At 35.5% G+C, this 22935-nt stretch overlaps 1 protein-coding gene across 1 annotated transcript in view; it reads left to right on the top strand.

Annotated features, from left to right (window-relative positions):
• The window catches only part of tub (TUB bipartite transcription factor), a 40157-nt gene extending 19375 nt beyond the window's left edge, over window positions 1–20782 (top strand). The window contains exons 4-12 of the mRNA XM_059355888.1: window positions 1782–1919; window positions 7236–7388; window positions 9559–9680; window positions 11517–11708; window positions 12591–12703; window positions 15222–15336; window positions 17660–17758; window positions 17884–18055; window positions 19462–20782. Of these exons, the coding sequence (XP_059211871.1) occupies window positions 1782–1919; window positions 7236–7388; window positions 9559–9680; window positions 11517–11708; window positions 12591–12703; window positions 15222–15336; window positions 17660–17758; window positions 17884–18055; window positions 19462–19595 (1238 nt within the window). The 3' untranslated portion in view covers window positions 19596–20782. The remainder of the gene's footprint in view (window positions 1–1781; window positions 1920–7235; window positions 7389–9558; window positions 9681–11516; window positions 11709–12590; window positions 12704–15221; window positions 15337–17659; window positions 17759–17883; window positions 18056–19461) is intronic.
• Window positions 20783–22935: the final 2153 nt, after the last annotated feature.

Here is a 22935-nt window from a genome sequence, read left to right as displayed (position 1 = left end):
CACTCTGTGCTGCAAATCTGTCCACTGGAGAGCCGAGATGGTATTAAGAGCGGGATTGATGAAGTCTCCTTATCTCCAACTGAGACCAAAGCAGCCATCTAATCCTGACTTCTCAGGGCCAGTTTCCGGGCTCAAGGCCATGAACTGCCACATTTCCTGCTGAGAGAAGAGAAAATGTATTGACAAACTGTTTCTCTGCTCTATGCTGATATTCTGATGGAAAGAAGGGGAATAATAACTTTATCATTTCCCCCCAAACAAGAGGAATAAATCTACTGACGGCCATTCAGTGATTAGCTCTGGATTGCTCTATTCACAAGCAGGAAGAGGATTTATGTCTTAATAAATGTCCAAATGACATTGAATAGCAGTTGAATGTTACTGTCCTGTATATTTTGAACATAAATGTATTAGTTATTCTCATTCTCTATATTATTTCCTATTATTAAAAAAGTATTAAAAAATGTATAGTTTCCATTTCAGTTGATAGTTGTAAACAAATGTTTTACTTTTTTGTTTCCAAAGTTAGAACCAGAAACCAGTGCCATCCTTGACTTTTTTTTTTTTTTTTTGGCTAAACATTTATGTATTTATATTTAGTGGTGGAGGAAGTATCCAGATCCTTAAGTAAAGTTGCTTATACCACACACACTGGGAAAATGCTCTTTCACAAGTAAAAAAAGTTTGTTATTACTGAAAACCCTTCAAAATATAACTTCAAAGAAATCTGAAATGTAGTTTCTGTAGAAGCAGGGGTGCAGATAGGATTTTTGAACTGGGGGAACGAAGCTGTCAGCAAATTATTTCATCTCAATGAGTTATTTTTCCACTCCATGCCTTAACCCAAATATGTTTTATTTAAACATTTTTAAATAAACTGTAGTGTAAACAACAACCAACATATTTACATAAATAAAAAGAAGTTTGAACATGAAATTCCCAGAGAAGCCAAACAAATTTACTGACTTGAAGCTGACTCAATGAAGGACCCAAAAACATCCTTCTTCCTTTCATTACCCTGAACATTCTGCTGGGAAATTTCATGGGCAAATGCATGCTCCCCCGGAGAAATTTTTGCCCTAAAAGCCTAAATTTGGTGCCTCTCGCACATTCTAATGCCACTATTCCATCTTAATCATTACATATTTTTTTATGAATTATTGTAAAGGAGAATAAGGGTTCTTCTATGTTTTATTTAAGGCGTCTTATTTTGACAGTCTTCTTGTAAATTCTGTGGTGAACTCTGTTAACACATCCATGTGCTCTTATTTTTGAAAGCTACATGTGTTTGCTTTTATTTTGAAGGCGGGTCTACCAAGTTCTTACCGTAACGTAGAAAATTGAAAGTAAATAAAAAAATTCTGACATTCATGTAGACCTTGAACGCACCATTAGCCACCAGACTCTCTATGTGCTACATTGTAAATAATTAAACTAACGGAACATTAATCCTCTGTTTTAAGGGCAATGTTTGTCGTAAGTGCCATCTGCGCAATTAAATAAAAATAAATAAAAGACTTAAAGTTCAAGTGCCTCAAACATTTGTACTTAAGTATAGGACTTGAGTAAATGTACTTAATAAACAACACTGATCCATGTTACCTGTTATATAGTCTAACCTTTTTTTATTATTTGCTTTGCATAATATTTCTAACTTCTTTTCTGTCAGTGCAAAGTCAAACTGCACTCTGAGCTCTTTTGCATTTCTCTCCCTTTCGGTCCATCTGCTCTGATAATTCTGCATCTGCTGCTGCTGTCCCCGTCCCGTTCCCTGTGTTCAGTGCAAGAAGCTGAACAGGAGGAGGTGAAGGTGATCGCGGACACTCAGCCGCCTCGCTCAGCCAAAAAGGGCAAAGCTTCGGCCAGCTCCACTCCACAGACGGGCAGCGACAAGAAGGAGAGGAAGGGGAAGCACAAAGGTCAGCCTGAGGCCAGTCACAACACACAGAAACCAGATAAATGGCACATTTACTGAATAAAAGAGGAGGTGAAAAGTTAACAAAAAAAGACAAAATAGAGAGATATTTCACAATATAAACACACCAAAAGCTTTTTTATTTGACTCCTCATGAGTGATTATCACAAACAAATTTAGTCTTAAATGAAAAATAATATTGTATTCTGTATTAACTGAGAAATTTTGATTTTGATTTTGATTTTTTTACAAGAACAGTAGAATAAAACCTTTTTAAGATTTTGGCATGGTTTACTGATTATTATGATTATGATTGTGATTATTATTATAATTATTATTATTAAGTGAGGTGATTTAAAACAATCAGCAGCTCAAATTAGGCCATTCTGTTTGTACAGAATATTTTGGTAACACTTAAAAAGAAATAAAGGTCCACATGTTCATGATAAACTATTTGCTTATTAACATGCATACAAGTAGCATATTGTCTCTTCTAGTAATTATAAAGCACTTATTCTGCATGACTGTTTTTTCAACTACTAGGCCATTAACTAAGTTTTCCCTCAATGACCCCCTAATTACTGCTCATTAATAGGAAATAAGGAAGTTACATTTTGATCTTATGATGCTTTGGCCAGTACAGGTTTTATAAGGTGGTAATACCACCAAAATAGTAATTCTGCCTGATTAAAACTAAATAAATCTGTTCTATTTTTAGTGTTAAAAGAGCCAAAATTACTCTTAATTAAGTGCCTCTATTTAGAATGTGTTAATTATACTAAAGTGAGATCTTTCTCATAAGTAATTCACTGGCAGTTTGTTTGAAAAGCTAACTTTGCTCTTTAATCACTGACTGGATATAGAACCTTTACTTCTCAGTAGACCTCCATTTTTATTCAAGATGTAACCCTCAACGCTTAACAATAAGGTCTGTTAATTGCAGTATTTGTGTGCTACAATGGATTTTCTATGTGTATTTGGATTGATCTACTAACTTAATTATATTCCTTATAATGATATTCAATAGAGAAGTGTAACTTATTAACTCCTAATATCCTATATCGTTCTATTTTTAGTGTTAAAAGTGCCAAAGTTACTCTTAATTAAGTGCCTCTAATCAGAATATGTTCTTCATACTAAAGTGAGATCTTGCTCATAAGTAATTCACTGGCAGTTTGTTTGAAACATATATTGTTTTTGGTCTTTGCATATTTATGTTTCAACACTTAAAAAAAAGCAGATTTAAGTAATTAGAGGCAGTTCACAGCATGACAGAAAAGACTCAAAATCCTTATTATCTAGCAGCTGGAACAGTCTAATCAAGCCCTCTGTGCAACCCTCACATAATGGCTCGCCTGCTGATTTTTCAAGCCACATCTGGCAACAAACAGAGACAGTGAAGCTGCCCTCTTAGCCACCGCTGTGGTGTCACGCCTGTCAGAGTCGACTGTGTGATGATATATGACAGTCTGAGTGCTGTCAGCCTGCTGACGCCACACCACTGGAGACATAAATTAGCCTTTAGATGCAGGAGGAGTGTTGAAATGGTGTATTTTAACTGCATCTTCACTGCTTTTATTGTTTCCTTCTGCTTCAATGCTTTTCAACATTCAGTGTAGTTCATAAGTTTGCCATAAAATGTAAAGAATCAATACAGAACAATAAGGAACTGGTGCACAAAGAAGTCAATAATACTAAACCAACTGACAAAAAATAAGAAATAAATAACTAGAATTAAGCAAATACATGCTCAAGACAAGTAAAATTATCTGCCAGTGCAGTAAGTACATTCTTCTTTGTAAGAATACTTTAAATAAGTAAAAAAATATCCAGGCACTGAAGAAACCAATGATAGGTTTTTTTTTTTTTTTTTTTTTGTTTTTTTGCACATCTGCACATTGCACTTTTCGCCTATGTTTAGCGTTTCTTTGACTGTGTTTTATTAGACTTTTATTGGGTCTTATTCTATTATCGTTGTGTATCTTGTCTTGTGTGTCCTGCTGCAAAACTAATCTCCCTTCAAGGGACTGATAAAGTGATTCTGATTCTTTTCAATTGTGGCTTGAAAAGCTCATCTGTAGTAACATTAAAATAAACCAGCAATACTTGAAACAAGCATGTTTGGGTGATAGAAAATGCTTTTAAAATAACATTCAAACTACATGCAACTAAAATTGTCAATTGGAGCCAATATTTTAGTTAAAAACTCACCATATTCAACAGTTGAGTAGCTTGAAAAGCATGAAAAAGCTCACAGTGTCAATCCTAAAAACAGGTATTTAAACAAGATAATTAATAAATAAGATAATTAAATAAGCACATAATAATAAAACTAAAAATTAAATAAGCACATAAAGCTATGGTCAGTAGGTAAATTATACTAAAAACAATATAATTAAGATACTATTACTAGATATAAGAAGAAAATACTTGGTAAGCTTGATGTTTTTTTGCAGTGTAACAATCTGAGGTCCATAACCGCCTTATAACTTATCATTTAAAACTGAATTTTCTCACATTTCTGACATTACACACATTTGTCATCTGATCTAGTGCACTACAGTAGCTGCTCATTATTGGAAAGACTGTGCCCCAGAAAAAAAAAATGGAAAAAAGAGTGAAAGGGATTCCACAGGGGCTAAAAGACTAATCAGGCCAGCAGCAGCGAGCTCACCACTGATGGACCTGTATTACTCTCTGATTCTCTCAAGTACGAGCATGCCGTCTCTGCAGAGCTATGTTAACACTCTGCAATCAGCTGCTTCAAGAATAGATGAGAGTATAGGTTGTTGGATTTACCCAGAAGAAAAAATTCAAGCTGCTCCATAAGCATGATATGTACATCTGAAATGATCTAGATCTGGTTCAATACCATTAACCCTTTGATGCACAACATGGGTCCAAAATGACCCGCATTCATTTCCCATGTTATTTCATGCTGGCTGTGTGTTTGAATATCTTTTCTTATTACAACAGATCATTATATCCATTTTTCCTTTTATACTTTATGAAGAAAAATAGTTTTTGTTTTATTACATCAAGTTTACACACATGGGTCAAAAATGACCTTGTGCATTAGAAGCGTAGTGATACAAAAAGTGATTCACTAAATTAACAATTTGAGTATATATGTAATTATGTTTATCTTATTTTGAAGGTTTAACTTTAAAAGAGTTGTTAGAACCACCAGATTACATTGGAAAATCACACATTTTAACATTTGAGACTTATTAGAGCCACCAAATAATAATTTCCATTGGAAAAACACCAATTTAACAAAATAGGATAGTTAATATTTGTGTCTTCTTTGTCAGCTTTTAAATTGGTGACAACATATAAACACCTTCTAATGCACAACATGGGTCAAAAATGACCTCGTGCATTAGAAGCGTAGTGATGAAAATAAGGGTTTTTATTAAAAAAGTAAGAAATGAAAACAAAAAATTAAAATGTATGATGATCAAAAACAAGTTATTTGAGGAAAACCTGGAATACTGAATGATGAAATTAATTTATTGCAAAGATATAGAATATAAAAACTTAGTCGGGTCACTTTAGACCAATGTTGTGCATCAAAGGGTTAAAAAACACCCTAAATCTAAACAATAGACACCTTTACTGTGGCTAATTTCCATCTTCTAAACAAAATGCATTGAGTTTAATCAATGATGACATGAAAACATGCATAGAAAAGCCTCATGCTGTTGAATAAAACACTGATTTCTATTGTACATGCACGCCCTGGGGGTGTTGTGATATATATTTATAGATATGTACATAATAGTATATTGATATCATATTAATAATACACAGATGATAACGTGTAAATTATCCAGTGCCTCATAAATAATTTCTGTTTCTTTTCATTGTGCATCCAGCTGTTGTGGATTGTTTCTTTAGCTGTTCATGTGGTTGCCTTGTCACTGTCTATTAGGTGTAACTGTAACAATAACTGCACAAAAGCATACAAAGAAAACTCTTTCTGCACCTCCCTACACTCAATATTCTTAGTATAATTAATTTGCAAATAAGACATCAACAAACTTAAGTATGCATTTGACTGACAGCATTAATATCATTATAATTTTTTTAGTTTTTCTGGAGGTATTTTGTATTGATATATTGGACAGATATTGCAATTATACCGTCATTATGAAAACACAGGAATCATATTGTGAAAATCTGATATTGTGACAGCCCGATGCACACCTACAAGGTAAAATAATTAAAAGACAAGACTCCATGAGAAATCATCAGTTAGATAAGTATTGTTTGATATACACAGCAACACTGCACCAAATCTGGAATCTGCAAACGCCGTGGTTGTTATAGTTAATGAAAAATAATGAAAACTAGAATTGAAAAAACATTTTCGTTAACTGAAATAAAAATGAAAAAAGAGAGTTTTTAAAAAAAAGATAACTAACTGAAACTGTATTGTGTGGTTACAAAACTAACTAAAACTAACTAAAATTATAGTGAAAATGTCCTTCGTTTTCGTCTTTGTCAACTTTTTTCATTTGTAAACCTTTTTGGTTGATATGAAATCTATTTAATCTATCTGGTTTTATGACTTAATAAACTTATTGGGGCTGAGATGGATCAGACAAAGGAAACAAAGGAAACATTTATTGTGACTTTTTTTGAATCTGGCACCCAACAAATACGACATTATAAGAAAACTAAACCTAACACTAAAACTAGTAAAAACTAAACTAAAACTAAGCATTTTCCAAAAAAATTAAAACTAATTAAAACTTGCAAACTCACTCTAAAAACTCATTAAAACTAACTGAATTTGAAAACAAAAATTCACAATGAAATTCAAACTAAAACTAATGAAAAATCCAAAACTATTATAACCTTGGCACACACACACACACATACAAGAACAAAAACAATGAACACTCTATTCAATCACTCCTCTGTTTTGCATTTCTACTGTGTAAGGAGGAAACAAAACGTAAAGAAAAGCTTGTCGGTTGATTTGAAACTGTAGAAAAGTGTGCTTGAATGCCTGCAGCAGCACGGACACAATGTTCTTTCTCCTCACACATTAGAAGCTAATTTTTATAGCAAAGACAGTTTTGAAAACAATTACTTAAAACGTAAGAACAGAACACAAAGCACCCACACATCCGTCAGAGCAGAGATGAGGAAACGTTATCACATTTACTCAGACGTAGACTACATGATGGCTGCCTTTCAGTTACTTTACTGGGACTGATCGACTGTATGTTAACATGAGATAATGACTGTTGAACAGCGGTGCAGTTGTGTTCTGATGGAGTTTTCCTCTTGTGGGATTGTGGCTCAGCAGCGATCGATGGCCTGGCTTCCCAGCAGGATGATGGTCAGATCCAGATCCTGACGGTGGGTCACCCCAGCTCAGAGGAGGGCGAGGCGGAGCCCGTGATGAGCTGCACCCAGTCGCAGAGTAAACAGGATCTACGTGTCACCATGCTGAAGAAAGGTACGTCAGGGCATCTGCACAACCACCAGTCCATATAACACACTGCAAAAAAATTGGTGTCTAAAAACAAGATAAAAACACTAAATCTGAGGGAAATGATCTTGCTGCACGGACAGATAATTTCACTTGACAAGATGTCTATATCTAAGTATTAGGGTTGTCAAAAGTATCGATACTCAAAAAAGTATCGATACTAAAGCATTGTATCCGGATACGATACTCATTTCCAAAAGTATCGATACCCCCCCGAACTTTCGTTTCAAACTTACCTGTTACTGATGTTATCGTGGCCGGTGGATCGCATTAATGTTGGCCGTGTTATTGTTAGCCATTAGCCGCAGCTAGCAATTAAAGGCTGACGTCACATTTATTTTCTTGAGTATTGTTTCGAGTTGAAAATTTTAGTATCGTGACAACCCTACTAAGTATAGTTTGGACCTGTAAGAACTTTTAACTTTTTTAATTTTTAATTCAATTTTATTTAATTTTTATTTAACATGCCATTTCTTAACTCCCACTGTCTTAAGTTGAATGACGTGTGATATGTGCCTCTTTTGTGTGTGTGTATGAAGACTCTATAATACTGCAAACAAAATCTACCTCTGGGTACAATTTGTACAAGTAACTTGTAACTTGAACTTTTCTTGAATTAAGATGATTAAATCTAGAAATAAGCATGTTGAACACTTAAAATAAGAGATTAACTCTTAAAACAAGATATATTATCTAACACTTCTAAATCTAGAAGTGTTAGAGCTTCTGTTGCACTATTGTTTTTGTTTTGTTTTGTTTTATTTTTAAATATATATATATTTAGGCTGTGATCTGTTGTATGTATGTGTGGTGGAATGTATTGTTTTTTATACAACTAGACTGCAACAAAATTGCCCAAGTTGGGACAAATAAACTATACTTGACTTGACTTGATCTAAAGTTTTTTTATCTTGGTAAGAAACAAATAATTGTCAGGTCACCCTGCTCGGGCCAGTTCATCGCTGCTTGCAGCTTTATTTTATCTTGTTTTGAGAGTTAATTTCTTATTTTAAGTGTACAACATGCTTATTTCTAGATTTAATAATCTTAATTTAAGAAATCTTGTCAAGTGAAATTATCTGTCCATGCAACAAGATAATTTCCCTCAAATTTAGTGTTTTTATCTTGTTTTTAGACACACACCTTTTTTGCAGTGCACCTCCTGCATTCTGCTCCGCTGCTGTGCTGTGTTGGTAGGAGGCAGGAACACTGAATCATGTCAGAACTTGTAACCTGCAAATAGAAATGCCATTTTAAGACCCAGAGTGTGAATGATATAACTAGCTGATGCTGACATATTTTCCAGTTTGTTGTCACTGTAAACACTTATTATTAGTACACTAAAGTATAATCCATCCATCCATTTTCCTCCGCTTATCCGGGGCCGGGTTGCGGGGGCAGCAGGCTAAGCAGGGCATTCCAGACGTCAATGCTTGTTCTATTATCGGAATTTTTTGAGGAGACTATAGTGCATATACTGTCCATACTGTAGATCAGGGATGGGCAACTTAAATGCTGGAGGGGGCCACAATTTTTCATGGACACTACCACAGGGCCACATATAGGGCCGTGCACTTAACCAGATATGATGAAACTGCTATTTTAAATATGTTTACAGTGCAGTAACTTAACATATTTCATGCTCAAATACATGTATAACAGTATAAATAGGAATACAAAAGGTTTGAAGCAAATAAAAAATAACCACTTACTGTGATTTCTTTTTTTTTAGTGCAAGAACAGCAAACCAACATTAACTGCAAGAAGTCATTTTGTGCATTTTAACACTGCACTTTTAAGATTTCATGCTCAAATGCATGTAGTTGTATTGAGGGGGCCTCCAGTCCCGACATAAGAGTGCCTAACTAACAGTAACTTTACTAAAAACTCTGTTTGGTCTCCTGACTAATTTATTTGAAACTTGAGACCGTGTTGCAGTCACAAACATCAAGCACAAGTTATTCCATGTAAACTTCAGACCTGTGAAGCTGTTTTACAGGGTGAAGTGTGAAAATGTTCCTGTTGGAGGCGTGAATTGTTGCAGCACTTCAGATAATCAATAGCCTGCAGGGAAAAATCAGTGACACCTTTCTCTCCCTTTCTTTTCTTTTTGTATTTTCTGTGTGTGTCTGTGCAGGTATATCCAGCAGTATGAATTTTGACGAAGAAGAGGATGATGAAGATGAAATTAGTTCGAGTTCGTCACAGCTGAACAGCAACACGAGGCCAGGCTCCGCCACTAGCAAGAAGTCATGCAAGGTGAAATGAAGCTCACAGCACTCACATGACGTGTGTTAATTCTGCCCGGCAACTGGTGCCTTTTTAGCTGTGAATGACACGCAGAAAAATATGTAGATTCAATTTTGAAACTCAGCTGGACTTAATTTGCCATCATTTTATGTGGGAGTCCAATCAGTATTGGGGGTAATTGTAATAGATTGAAAAAGGTTATTCCTCAGTCTGTGCTGTTTTGATCCAGAAGGCTTATTTCTCCTGTTTGCGGAGCCGTACTGGTCGTGTTAAATGTATCAGGATGCATTGTGCTTGAGCCTCTGTTTTGCTTATGTTTATCCTAAAATATTAGACCTTGCCTTCACTGACTTTCTTTGCAAAGTTTGTCACTAGAGAGGTGTTTTCACATCCTTTTACTGGAAGGGAAAGATGTCTCTGCACTTCCCTAAAATGTGAGATTCAAATGCACACCAGGGTGAGCTAAGTGAGTTGCATTACAACTTCAAAAAAAACAGTTGTTGTTTAATATGTAAAAGCCAGGAAAGAAACCTGAAAACTCCAGTGCAGAGTAGACCAGACAGTATAAAGAGCCAAAGCACATTTTAACATCCTGGCAGATATGATTGTATGTTACCATACCATACCATACAATGCTAACAGACAATAAAAAAAATCTAATTACACTTAACATTCTTATACAGGTACATCTAAAAAAATTTGAATATTGTGAAAAAGTTCAATATTTTTTGTCAATCATTTCAGAAAGTTAAACTCATATATTATATAGATTCATTACACATAGAGCGAAATATTTCAAGCCTGTTTTTCTTGTAATTTTGATGATACTGGCGTACAAATAATGAAAACACAAAACTCAGTGTCTCAGAAAATTAGAATATTACATAAACAAAAAGGATATTTTAAACACAAATATCAGGCTTCTGAAAAGTATGTTCATTTCTATACATCAATACTTGGTTGTGCTCCTTTTGCATGAATTACTGCTCATAATGAAACTATATAATGTATGAGTTTCACTTTCTGAAATGATTGACAAAAAATATTGAACTTTTTCATGATATACTCATTTTTTGAGATGTCTGTATGTCTGCTAGTCGCTGATTTAGGTGCACTTCTCATCTGAGTCTGGAGGCTGAATCTATCAGATGTTTCCTTTAATGGAGCAAATAGACGAGACAGTGACACAATACCTGCAGTCGGCTCGCACTGCTCTCTCATTGGTCAACCTATTGCAAGCAGCAGTGATAGACAGGGCAGAAGCCTCAACAAGGAAGAAAGAGTAGAAGTTTTTAATTTGCTTTTAATGTGGAAAAACCATGTTAAACAAAATATTAATCATATCAGAAAAATTTGCATACTTTAAAACATGTCTGGAGGGACTTTAAGTAGATAAAATTTGCCTTATAAGCTGTTATTTTACATATTTCTAATGAATTAAAGTCAGCCAGCTTCGGATCTGCTAAATCTATTGTTTGAGATGAAAGACAGGAAAAAATGTTCTCCCTTTCAGGTGTGATAATGGACGACTAAGGTCAGATAACGGTGCAACCCTCTTTAAAAACACAGCCTCTTTGCAGCCTCTACACTCTGTTCAGCGTAAAACCTCGAGCCGGCATTGTCCTCATGATAACCATCTCTGCTCCTCATTCCACTCTAATCTTTCCCTTCAGTCAACTCAATCTCCTACACCAGCTACTTATTTTAGACACAGTGTGCTCATTCTCGGTCCCAGTGGGCGATTTGATCTGCAGGCTCATTACTTTGTTCTAATGAAAGTCAACTCTAATGCATCACTCACTAGTCCTCCATCTTATGAGGGGTCTTTCTGTTTTTCACCTCCAGGAGGTGGCCTCAGCACCCACTCCACCAGTCAATGAACCCGCTGTCGATGTAGACGACCTGGAAGAGTTTTCTCTGCGACCTGCACCTCAGGGAGTCAGAGTGAAGTGCAGAATCACCAGAGACAAGAAGGGCATGGACAGGGGCATGTATCCCACCTACTACCTTCACCTGGAGAGAGAGGACGGCAAGAAGGTGAGAAGGGTCAGGCAGTGGAAACATTGTTCCTGTAAACAACAACAGATTTAACCCTCTGGAGTCTCCAAAAGCACCAAATCCAGACTTCTTCCTCACATCCAGACTAGAAAACAAAGCAGCGTGGAGCCCTACTGTAAATTTACCTCTAAAGTTCTGGCTGTAAACTCCATGAGGCCAGTTTCAGTTTGATGATGATATACCAAGTAAAACTGGAGACAAGCTCAAATATATTTAGTATAAAATGATAGAACTGGATGTAACCCTCGTATATGTTAGATTTGCAACCTTTGTTCACATTTGCAACATTAAAAATTATTTATTGAGCATGATAGTGTTTTGAAAGTAAAAAAAAAGATTCAAAATCACATTTTATGTTGGACTAAACAAAGACACAAAGACACAAAATGACTAAAAAAAGACACAAAATGACCAAAAAAAGACACAAAGTGAGAAGACAGAATGACCAAAAAACCCCACAGAATACAAAATGACAAAAAAAAAGACACAAAATGGACACAAAATGACCAATAAAGACACAAAATGAGAAGACAGAATGACCAAAAAAAAACCCCACAGGAGACAAATTGACAACAACAGACACAAACTGAACAAAAAAAACACAAAAAGTTACTTACAAAGACACGAAAAGACATGAAAATGATTAAAAAATGGACAAAATAGCCCCAGACCCCATAGAGTTAACCAATACAAACACCTGTGAAGAAACTTTTTTTTATCAATAAGTTGCACAGTTTCTACAAGGTTACCAGACATTTCATGCAGCTATCACATTTAAAAAGAGATTGTTTTGTAGTTTGCAGCTGTGTACGTCCACATAAGTTGATTTACTAATCTGGTTTCTGGCTGGGCTTGTCACAGGTGTTCCTGTTAGCTGGCAGGAAGAGGAAAAAGAGTAAAACATCAAATTACCTCATCTCCATCGACCCCACTGATCTGTCTCGAGGTGGAGAGAGCTTCATTGGTAAACTGAGGTGAGTATCAGAGGCTTCGCTACATGAATCATTTCAGCGCCCACACCAGGAACTAAACACACTAAAAATGTTGTACATGATTCCTTATTTAACTTCTTTTTCTTTCTTTTTTTAAACTGGCACTGCTATTTAAGTTTTTCTTTCTTAAGAGGCGGTGTATAGAGGGTGGATGACAACAAACATGAAACCAAAATATTCCTGATATGAACGATGCCATCTTGCACATTTAGGGCCAGAGTCTTAGCAGTAATGATCAGCCAGTAGAGCTGCAGTATTGAGGTCAGCTACATAATTACTAGGGTTGTGAACGATAAAACGATGCCACCGGATATTCGGTATATTTATTAACAAAATGGACGTTACTTACCTCAGAAAACTGAGCAGCGACTCCTTGGAGTGTCTGTTAGTCCAACCAAACGCTGAACAAGACATTTTTAATGAACAATAATAAACTGTCATTAAGTGAAAATACAGTAAAAGGGTCAAAGTTATGAGACCAAACCGCTAAACGTCCTTTTTTTATATCTATATAACGTTATATATAACTTTATTGACTCGTTGCCATGGATACGCATTATTCTGCTTCTCTCCTGATGACGGCTCGCCTTGTTAGTGACCTGTCAATCAAAGGTAGCCACGCCCCAAATCATGCGATTCTTTATCTTCTATTTTCTTCTAAATGGGGCCATTGTTAGAACTATTAACATCAAATTGTCTTGAAGAAGATTTTTTATACTATATTGTTGTCCTAAAAAAATTTTCTGAGGTAATAAATCAAGTGAGAAGTTTTCTCATTTTGCACTGAAATTAATGGCAGATTTTTTTTGCAGCCAAATTTAGCACCCCCTGCTGGAATTTTCGGTAGAATGCAAATTTAAAAAAAAATGAACTTAATATTTAATTGATCTTTAAACAAACTAGAACACATTTCCAAATGTAAATAATTGAAACATTTATAATTAGCGTCTATCCATAATTCTACATTTATAAATTCTTATGAGACTTATGAAAAAACTGTATGAGAAACACTTTGCAGTAAGTTTCACAAAAGTGTATTTACTGAACTACGAAGGAATAAATCATGAAAAAATCATCGAACTGCTAATTTATGAATAATTAACACTTAGCACCTTTATATTAATATTCGCATAAGAAATTAATTTTCAGCACTGTTTTAGCCTCGCTAATTAAAATGCATAATTTAGAAAAAAGTATTTGTTATATTCCTGTCTGAACCTTCTGTAATTTACCACTCATTTAACACATTTTTTTTATAGCGTTCTCATAAATGTAGATGAGCTGTAAACTCTTTTCATGTTGAAGGTCACAGTAAGAGCAGGAAGTGAGCTGAGATATAATCTTCGGAGACAGCTTCGAGGCCGCGTTAGTGGCTCCATGGAAACTCCTGGGGAGTTTAATCAAATATGGCTCTGTGCAGCCTTTAATCATCAGAGCGAGCCTGACCATTGGTCGATGCACGGCTCAAACCTTCGCAATCACAATCCTGCTTGACTGATGGCGATCTAAATTTAAATGAACACTGACCTTTCCTCTAGTTCTTCTCAAGAGTGCTTGAGGGGGCTCGCCTAAACGAGGTAGGGCCTTTAAGTGATACACACTCAGCTGTTTGAAGCTTTACAAACCATTGTGAGCTCAGTCTGATTACCCACAATGCACACATACATTATATGGAAACCACTACAGGCTGCACTGTGGTTTGTCTTTAGGAAAATGTATCTGGATGTCAGAGATGTCACGTCGACTCTAACCTTAATGTGACTATAACTGAGAAAGCATAATAAGTTAAGAATTATTAGAATTATTATTCTAATATCTTTTCTTATTATTATTCTAATATCTAATATATATACATGTTAAAGGCTTGTAGAAAATCCCTTGAAGAAAAATCTTTGTCAAATTAACATTCATTTAAAAGGGATTTGCAGGGTTGAATAATAAAGAGGTAAAAAAATTCTGTGTGTGTCCCAAAAATTATTTTTTCAAATCATAGTACTTGTTGAAACAAAACAGTTTGTATATATACACACACACACACGTTATCCTCACATTATGACCTTTTGATCACATAATTTCCAAACTGTTTTGTTTCAACAATTTTGAAAAATAATTTTTGGGACATACACGGTTGCCCAGAAAGTTGTAATAAAATATATATATATATATATATATATATATATATATAGAGAGAGAGAGAGAGAGACACTGGCCACTTCCTTCCCTTTGTGGTGTAGAGACCCACAGTCAGGATCTGAACTGACCGTCGATCTATCGATCCATGCTGAGCTCCAATCCAGCAAACTCCATTAGAGCACAATAATATTACTGGTCAACAATCAAAGGGACAGGAAGTGTTCTAAGTATTAAAAATGGCTGCTGTTCCTTTGTATCTGTTATGAGTTGACACTAAAAGAATACGTTTGGTTTCCAGTTGATTAGTCAGCTGACAAGATTTACAGCTGTATCTGCAAAACTCTTCAATCTGTTGTTTTCTTTGCAGGTCTAACCTCATGGGAACTAAGTTCACTGTATACGACAGCGGTCTGAACCCCATGAAGAGCACCACGAGCCTTGAAGCTAGCAACCTGCGTCAAGAGCTAGCTGCCATTTGCTATGTGAGTTGGTGAAAATCCTCCAAAACCTCAACCTGTACCTAAATGTTCATATACAGATCTCAGAGAATTAGGATATCATGAAAAAGTTCAATATTTTTTGTCAATCATTTCAGAAAGTGAAACTCGTATCATCAAAGTTTGATGATTCTAGCTTAGAGATAATGAAAACACAAAACTCAGTGTCTCAGAAAATGAGAAAATTAATCAGAAGTTGAATATGATGGTCCTGGGTCAGTAAATCATGCAAAAGGAGGCCCAACACTTTTGGTAATTTTGTGTCTTTTTTTGGTCATTTTACATCATTTTTTCATATTTTTATGTATTTCCTTGGTATTTTATGTCTCTTTTTGGTAATTTTGTGTATTTTTTGGTCATTTTATGTCTCTTTTTGGTAATTTTGTGTCTTTTTTGTCATTTTGTGTAATCCCTTGGTTATGTTGTGTCTCTTTTGGTAATTTTGTGTCTTTTTTTGGTCATTTTACATACTTTTTTGGTAATTTTATGCATTTCCTTTGTATTTTTTGTCTCTTTTCATAATTTTATGTATTTGAGCTGAAGGCTGCTATGAAAGCAACATGGTGCTGTAGGCTGATCTCCTCCATGCCACCAAGTATTAATGCAGTAATTCATGATTCAAAAGGAGCCCAACCAAGTATTGATGTAGAGAAATGAAGATACTTTTCAGAAGCCTGACATTTGTGTTTAAAATATCCTTTTTTTTTTAAACATTTCACTCTATGTGTAATGAATCTATATAATATACGAGTTTCACTTTCTGAAATAACTGACAAAAAAATATTGAACTTTTTCACGATATTCAATTTTTTTTAGATCTACCTGTATTCAAAAACAAATATTGAGTAATGAGTTTGCAACAAGATGCACAGTTTTTCAGCGTGATTACATAAACAGAGATAGATAGACCCTTGATTAGGGTCTACATGGTTAAAAGTAATTTAATCTTTCTGATAACCCACTTAACAGGGAGTGATTTAATACCAGAGGTCTAAAGGAAAAACAGAAGAGCTGCTGTATAAGTAATTCTATCTGCCTTATAAATAAAGCATCCAGGTAATGTGTCTGGTGGCCTTTGAATAGTTTCATTTCGAGAATCAGATAAAGACATTCATGCAACAAAATGAGGAGTCGGGACATTGCTATAATCAGGTTGAAATGAAGTTATCATCTGTGCATGTATAAATACAATCAAATATTCATAAAGGATAATGGCCTTAACCTTCATATCAGTCTGATATAACCCTCAACAGTCCACAATAACATAATATCTCATTTATGATGCAGCTATCAGTTCAACAAAGAACATCACTTGCAGAAAGTGTTTTACTAAAGCTGTAGATAGTAATTTGTCTCTTGCCTTGATAGAAATGTGTTTTATTTTATGCAGCTTCATATGAAGTTAACATAATTGATATTCAAATACAGTTGCAAGAAAAAGTATGTGAACCCTTTGAAATTACCTGGTTTTCTGCATTAATTTGTCATAAAATGTGATCTGATCTGCATCTAAGACCCAAGTATAGACAAACACAATGTGCTTAACTTAATACCACACAAACAATTACAATATTTCATGTCTTTATTGAATACATCCATTAAACATTCAAAGTGATGGTGGAAAAAGTAAGTGAACCCTTGATTTAACCCGATTTTTTTATACTCTCATTCTGCCACTTAAAAAAATGTTTTTCAGCATTTTTATACCTTATAAGTATTATTTTTTTCACTTTTTTTCACTTTTCACTAACATTTTGAACCCAAAGGAAACAAAAAAAACTCACATCTGAATGAAATAAAAAAAGACTTTCAAAACTACGACGGTATATTAGGGCCAAGTATTTTTTTTAAAAGCCACTTTTTTCTCATAAATCTGCAACTTTTTTCTTGCAAATTTGCCACTTTTAATCTCGTAAATTTGCGTTTTTTTTTCTCAAAATATTTCCCTCCTCCCCCAGATCTGTTTTTTTTTTTTTTTTTTTTCATACTTGGTCCTTAAACGCTGTCGTACAAAACACATTCATGCTCAGTAAAGAATTTTTAAATGTTTCAAATCTGAACACACGTTGCACAGTTTCATGGACTCCAGAGGGTTAATAACTGGTCACGTTGTGTTTGTCTATAATTGGGACTTAGATGCAAATAAGATCATGCTTTATGACAAATTAATGAAGAAAACTAGGTCATTTCAAATGGTTCACATACTTTTTCTTGCAACTGTAGTAACATCCCATAATATGTTATTAAGTCATTGTGATTTTGTTGGGTTAACCTACTTACAGTATAGTTTATTATATTTTCTATCCAGGAAACCAATGTTTTAGGATTCAAAGGACCTCGCAAAATGAGCGTCATCATTCCTGGAATGAACATGGACCACGAGAGAGTTTCTATCCGCCCACGAAACGTATGTGAAACCTGATTTCTTAATGGCCACATCTGTGCTGTTTTAATGCTTCCATTATTAATCTGATGCCTGTGATGTCCGTGGTATCTTTCTCTAAAGCTACTCTGTTTTATTCTGCGCTCCAGGACCATGAGTCACTGCTGGCCAGGTGGCAGAACAAGAACACAGAGAGCGTGATCGAACTTCACAACAAGACGCCTGTGTGGAACGATGACACACAATCCTATGTGCTCAACTTCCACGGCAGAGTCACTCAGGCCTCCGTCAAGAATTTCCAAATAATTCACGACAACGACCGTGAGTTCTGTACCTTATTATGAAACAGAGTACATGTGCTATTTAATAGTTATGTTGTGCTGTGCAACAGACCCGATCCATGGAAGGTTTTTACAACACTCTGTAAAAAATGCTTTTTGTTCTGTCCTTTTCTATATCAAAGGATGGAATGGTATAAGAATGATAGTGAGAAAGATTGTCAGAGACAGTAATGGAGACATTTATTGTATAAGTGGCCATCAGAGGTTTGCTAGTAACAAAGTAACAAATTTGATGACTCTGAGCCTTTTCACTTGAAAAAACTTCCCCCCAAGCCATGCTATATGAGGAAAGTGAAATCTCAGCATTACTTTTTTATGAATAAGTTCAAAAACTCTATATATATCTATATATATAGAAAGTGTCGGCTTGTGTTTACAAACACAACATTTAAAGCTCTCTGCCAGGTTCTATGAGCCAGAGGGAGAGAAGCGGTGGTCGAGCGAGCTAGACAGTGAATGAAGAGAGACAGTGGCATTAGCGAGAACGACAATAAGAAGAATACATTTTCTGATTGTTTCATGGCGGTTAAAGCACGAAAACACATTTTTTAAAACACTTTTTAATCTCTGCAGGAAGGTGCCGCGTTGCAGGATTTTTGAATATTAACTAGTTCTGTTTTTGATATAGATTAAGACAAGTTCTTTAGTCAAAAAACTTTTCCTTTCCTTGATAAAAATGTGTTTTATTTTATGCAGCTTCACATGAAGTTAACACAATTGATATTTAAAGCAGTTATATACCGTAATATGTTATTAAAGAGCGAGCTAGACAGTGAATGAAGAGAGAGAGTGGCATTAGCGAGAAAGAAGCAGCAGCAGAGTCAGAGCAATAAAACCTAGTTTTCTGACCGTTTCATGGTGGTTAAAGCACAAATAAACACACTTTAATCTCTGCAGGAAGGTGCTGCATTGCAGGATTTTGTGTGAATATAAACTAGTTTCGTATTTGATATAGATTAAGGCAAGTACTTAAGTACTTAAGTATACTGACCCGTTAAGGGGTAGGACTAGATACGTTTTTTCACTTCTTCCTACCCCCTTTCGAGCTTGCAGAAAGTGTCTGTTTTTTTCTTCTTCTTTTTTCTTTTTTGTTTTGTTTGTTATTTATTCATCTATTAATATTTAAACTTGTTTTTTTTTTTATTGCCTGCATGTTCGAAATAAAGACAATCAATCAATCAATCAATCAAAAAAAAGCAACAAAAAAAAGAAAAAGTCAACATACCAGAAATATTTAAAAATATAAACAGTAGAAACAAAATGTACAGAAATTGAGTTATGGGCTCCATAATTAGGAATAACAATGAAAGGCTGGGGAAATATTTCAGTTTCATAGTTTCAATGCAGCTCATCCAAAACATGTGTCCTTGTTCTTGTCCTGTGCAGCTGACTATATTGTGATGCAGTTTGGCCGGGTGGCAGAGGACGTCTTCACCATGGACTATAACTACCCAATGTGTGCCCTGCAGGCCTTTGCCATTGCCCTCTCCAGCTTTGACAGCAAGTTAGCCTGTGAATAGACCCCAGCCTGCAGTTCAGTGGAGAACTGATCCATCTGTCCTCTATACAAGGGCTGTTAATGTATCCCTGGGGCTGGTTTGAGATCTTCAAATCACCCAGTACCTTGGAAGTCCTGCATATCCCAAAATGCTTTATGGGCCTCAAGTTTTGTGCGTATGTGTGTGTGGGGGTGGGTGGGGCCGCGGGATTGGTCAGTGGAAGAAAACAAGCACAAAGAGTAATCCACTTTCAAAGTCAAATTCATTCGTTTTTATAACTATAGTCATTTTGTACTGTAATGGCATTATAAAAACAAACACTGTTCCTTTATGTAGTAGTTAGAGAAATTTAACATTTCTTTATCTGTAAATTATAACTAATAATTACACACATCTGTACGTTCTAAAAGTTGCCACACAAACACGTCACACTCTTTCTCAAGCATGAGTACAGCTTATATAGTTACTGAATTAAAAATAACATGCACGCCACTGTATATTTTTACTTTGTTATTTATGTATTTATTACATGTTGATTTTGTTTTCTGTTCATCATTCGCAACTATTTCAGCAGTATTGGCTCCGTGGAGCTGGAAGCACATGATTTAGCGTTACAGGAAGGAATCTCTCTCGTCTCCGAACGGAACAATTAGCGAGCTGGACGTGAGTAGGGCAAAGGCATGTTACAATATGCTGTGTACCATATACAATATTGTGTCACAGTGTCATGTATGTGAATGTATAGGATGATGGTGCACTTTACTTTGAAGTCTGTAGTGGATGAGATATAGCTGTACATACTTTATTGTGCCTTTGAAGACTAATTCCAGTGTTACGCTTTGGCCATACAATGAGCTGCGCTTGAATTGGTCTTTTCTATTCTCGCTGTCCTCACTTGCATTGGAGATCATTTTCTGTAGCAACTTTGAACTCAGTTGTCTAACGCGGAGTTCATTTGGACTGACTATAGCTGGAGTTGCAAAACTTCCGTAGTGCACATCACTGGACAACATTTTAGCGATTGTCCAGATATATTTAAATTACGTTTAAAGCCTAGACGATATAAAACCAAAAAGGGCAAATTAATTATTTACATTGTACTGTAAATCTGAGACGGTCCTCCCTCGACAAACGACCCCATAGGTCAATTGTACAAGCAGCTTATTACAACCCATGTTCACGTTTATGTTAGGGTGACCTCTAGTGGTCATAGTGATTATGACAGGAGCAAAGAAAGACGTCAGATGGTGAAGTATAAAGAGCGAAACTGTCCGTAAAAGGGAGGTCCTCCCTCAACAAACGACCCCATAGGTTATTTTACAAGCAGCGCATTACAACCATAAACTGTATATAAATTAATGGACAAGTGTCCGTGACATCACCCGTTGGTTTGTGGCCTGTTGGATACAGGGAGCAGACCATATCTGGACTGTGGAGGAGGAGAGGGATCTGACCACACTGACTACTGCCTCTCTACACCTCAACCTGACTGAGAGAAGTCGCTGCTAATTCATGTTAGCATTAACTGGGATGTTCATTTTGGCTAGCAAAAAACAAAAACTAAATGTACGTTATTTACCTCAGAAAACTGAGCAGCCACTCCTTGGAGTGTCTGTTAGTCCAACCAAACACTGAACAAGACATTTTTAATGAACAAAACGTTCAAATAAACTGTCATTAAGTGAAAATACAGTGAAAGGGTGAAAGTTATGAGACCAAACTGGTAAACATGCTTTTTTAATATCTATATAACGTTATATATAACTTTATTGACACGTTGCCGTGGATACCCATTGTTCTGCTTCTCTCCTGATGACGGCTCGCCTTGTTAGTGACCTGTCAATCAAAGGTAGCCACGCCCCAAATCATATGACTCTTTATCTTCTATTTTCTTCTAAATGGGGCCATTATTAGAACTATTGACATCAAATTGTCTCAAAGAAGATTTTTTACTAGAGATTGAGACCATAGTGTTGTCCTAAAAAAATTCTGAGGTAATAGATCAAGTGAGAAGTTTTCTCATTTTGCATTGAAATGAATGGACAGATTATTTTTTTGCAGCCAAACTTAGCGCCCCCTGCTGTAATTTTCTGTAGAATGCAGCTTAAGGCACTTCCTGGTTTGCCTCCCTGCTCAGACCCGGAGGTTGCCGCCTGGAAGTGAGGTGACTCAAGTACAAAGAGTGAGAAAGTCCGCTGTTCTGTATGAAAACCCAAAGTCAATGTGCGGTTATTTTTTACTTTAGTACAAAAAACTTATCTGAAGTTACGTATCAAACGTACCTACTTTAACCCAAAATCCAATCTTTTCTTAAACCTAAACAAGTAGTTTTGATGCCTAAACCTAAACAAACTGACTGTTTCACAACATTAACCACATGTTTGAAGACGCGTTCATCTCCTGTCACTAATTCAGGAAACTCTCCTGTGGGTTGTATTAAAGGTAGGGTTGTCACGATACTAAAATTTTCAACACGATACCGATACTCAGGAAAATATTCGATACTCGATACCATTTCCGATACCACAAAGATAAAAACAAAGACCCCAAAATTTAACAGAAATATTTTTATTAACAAGAAAAATGCAATGTAAAAATTAACAGAACCACAGGTTAAATATTTATAATAAAAAACAGTTGTGCAAAAAGAAACTGCAACTATGATAACAAGCTTCAGATACTCGATACTTTTGAAAATGAGTATTGTATCCGGATAAAACTTTTTAGTATCGATACTTTTTTGAGTATCGATACTTTTGACAACCCTAATTAGAGGGTGGGAACAAATGACCTATGTGGCCGTTTGGGTTGGAGGACTTGTTGGTAAATCTGACAGCAAATATAATATCCAAGACACTCAGGCTTAAGGTTGTGCTCATATCTTCCGATGTCTCCTACCTAGAAAAAAAAAACAAGCTGAACACAGATTGATTGACTGCCATCAAACACACAGTAAGAGCGTAAATCTGCCACAGCTTCATCACCTGCATATTTCATCTCTTCCTCTTTACATCTTTGATTAATTTGGTCCTCCACTAAGGTGGAGTTCGGTACATTCCTCATTGGACTGGCAGTAAGTTTCTATATCACGTAGTTTATTGCTGTTCACATTTCTACTCAAAATATTATTCCTCTTGCTCCTTATGGGGTGGTATTCTTTCTCAAATATACAATAGTATTTTGTATTTTATGACCATTAAAAAAATGCTGAATGAAGGCAAAGAACAATCTCTGATACCGCTATTGTTACTGTGGGTTACGAGGAAATCTTTATCAAATGTGCTATTCTTGTACTCAATTGTGTTCTAACTATTTTAAATTTCTATTTTAAAACTGTTGATACTCTTGCTGTAAAGTCTGC

The sequence above is a fragment of the Centropristis striata genome, chromosome 2 (genome assembly GCF_030273125.1).
Source record: "Centropristis striata isolate RG_2023a ecotype Rhode Island chromosome 2, C.striata_1.0, whole genome shotgun sequence".
Lineage (NCBI taxonomy): Eukaryota > Metazoa > Chordata > Actinopteri > Perciformes > Serranidae > Centropristis > Centropristis striata.
This window is presented reverse-complemented; position numbering and strand designations above follow the sequence as displayed.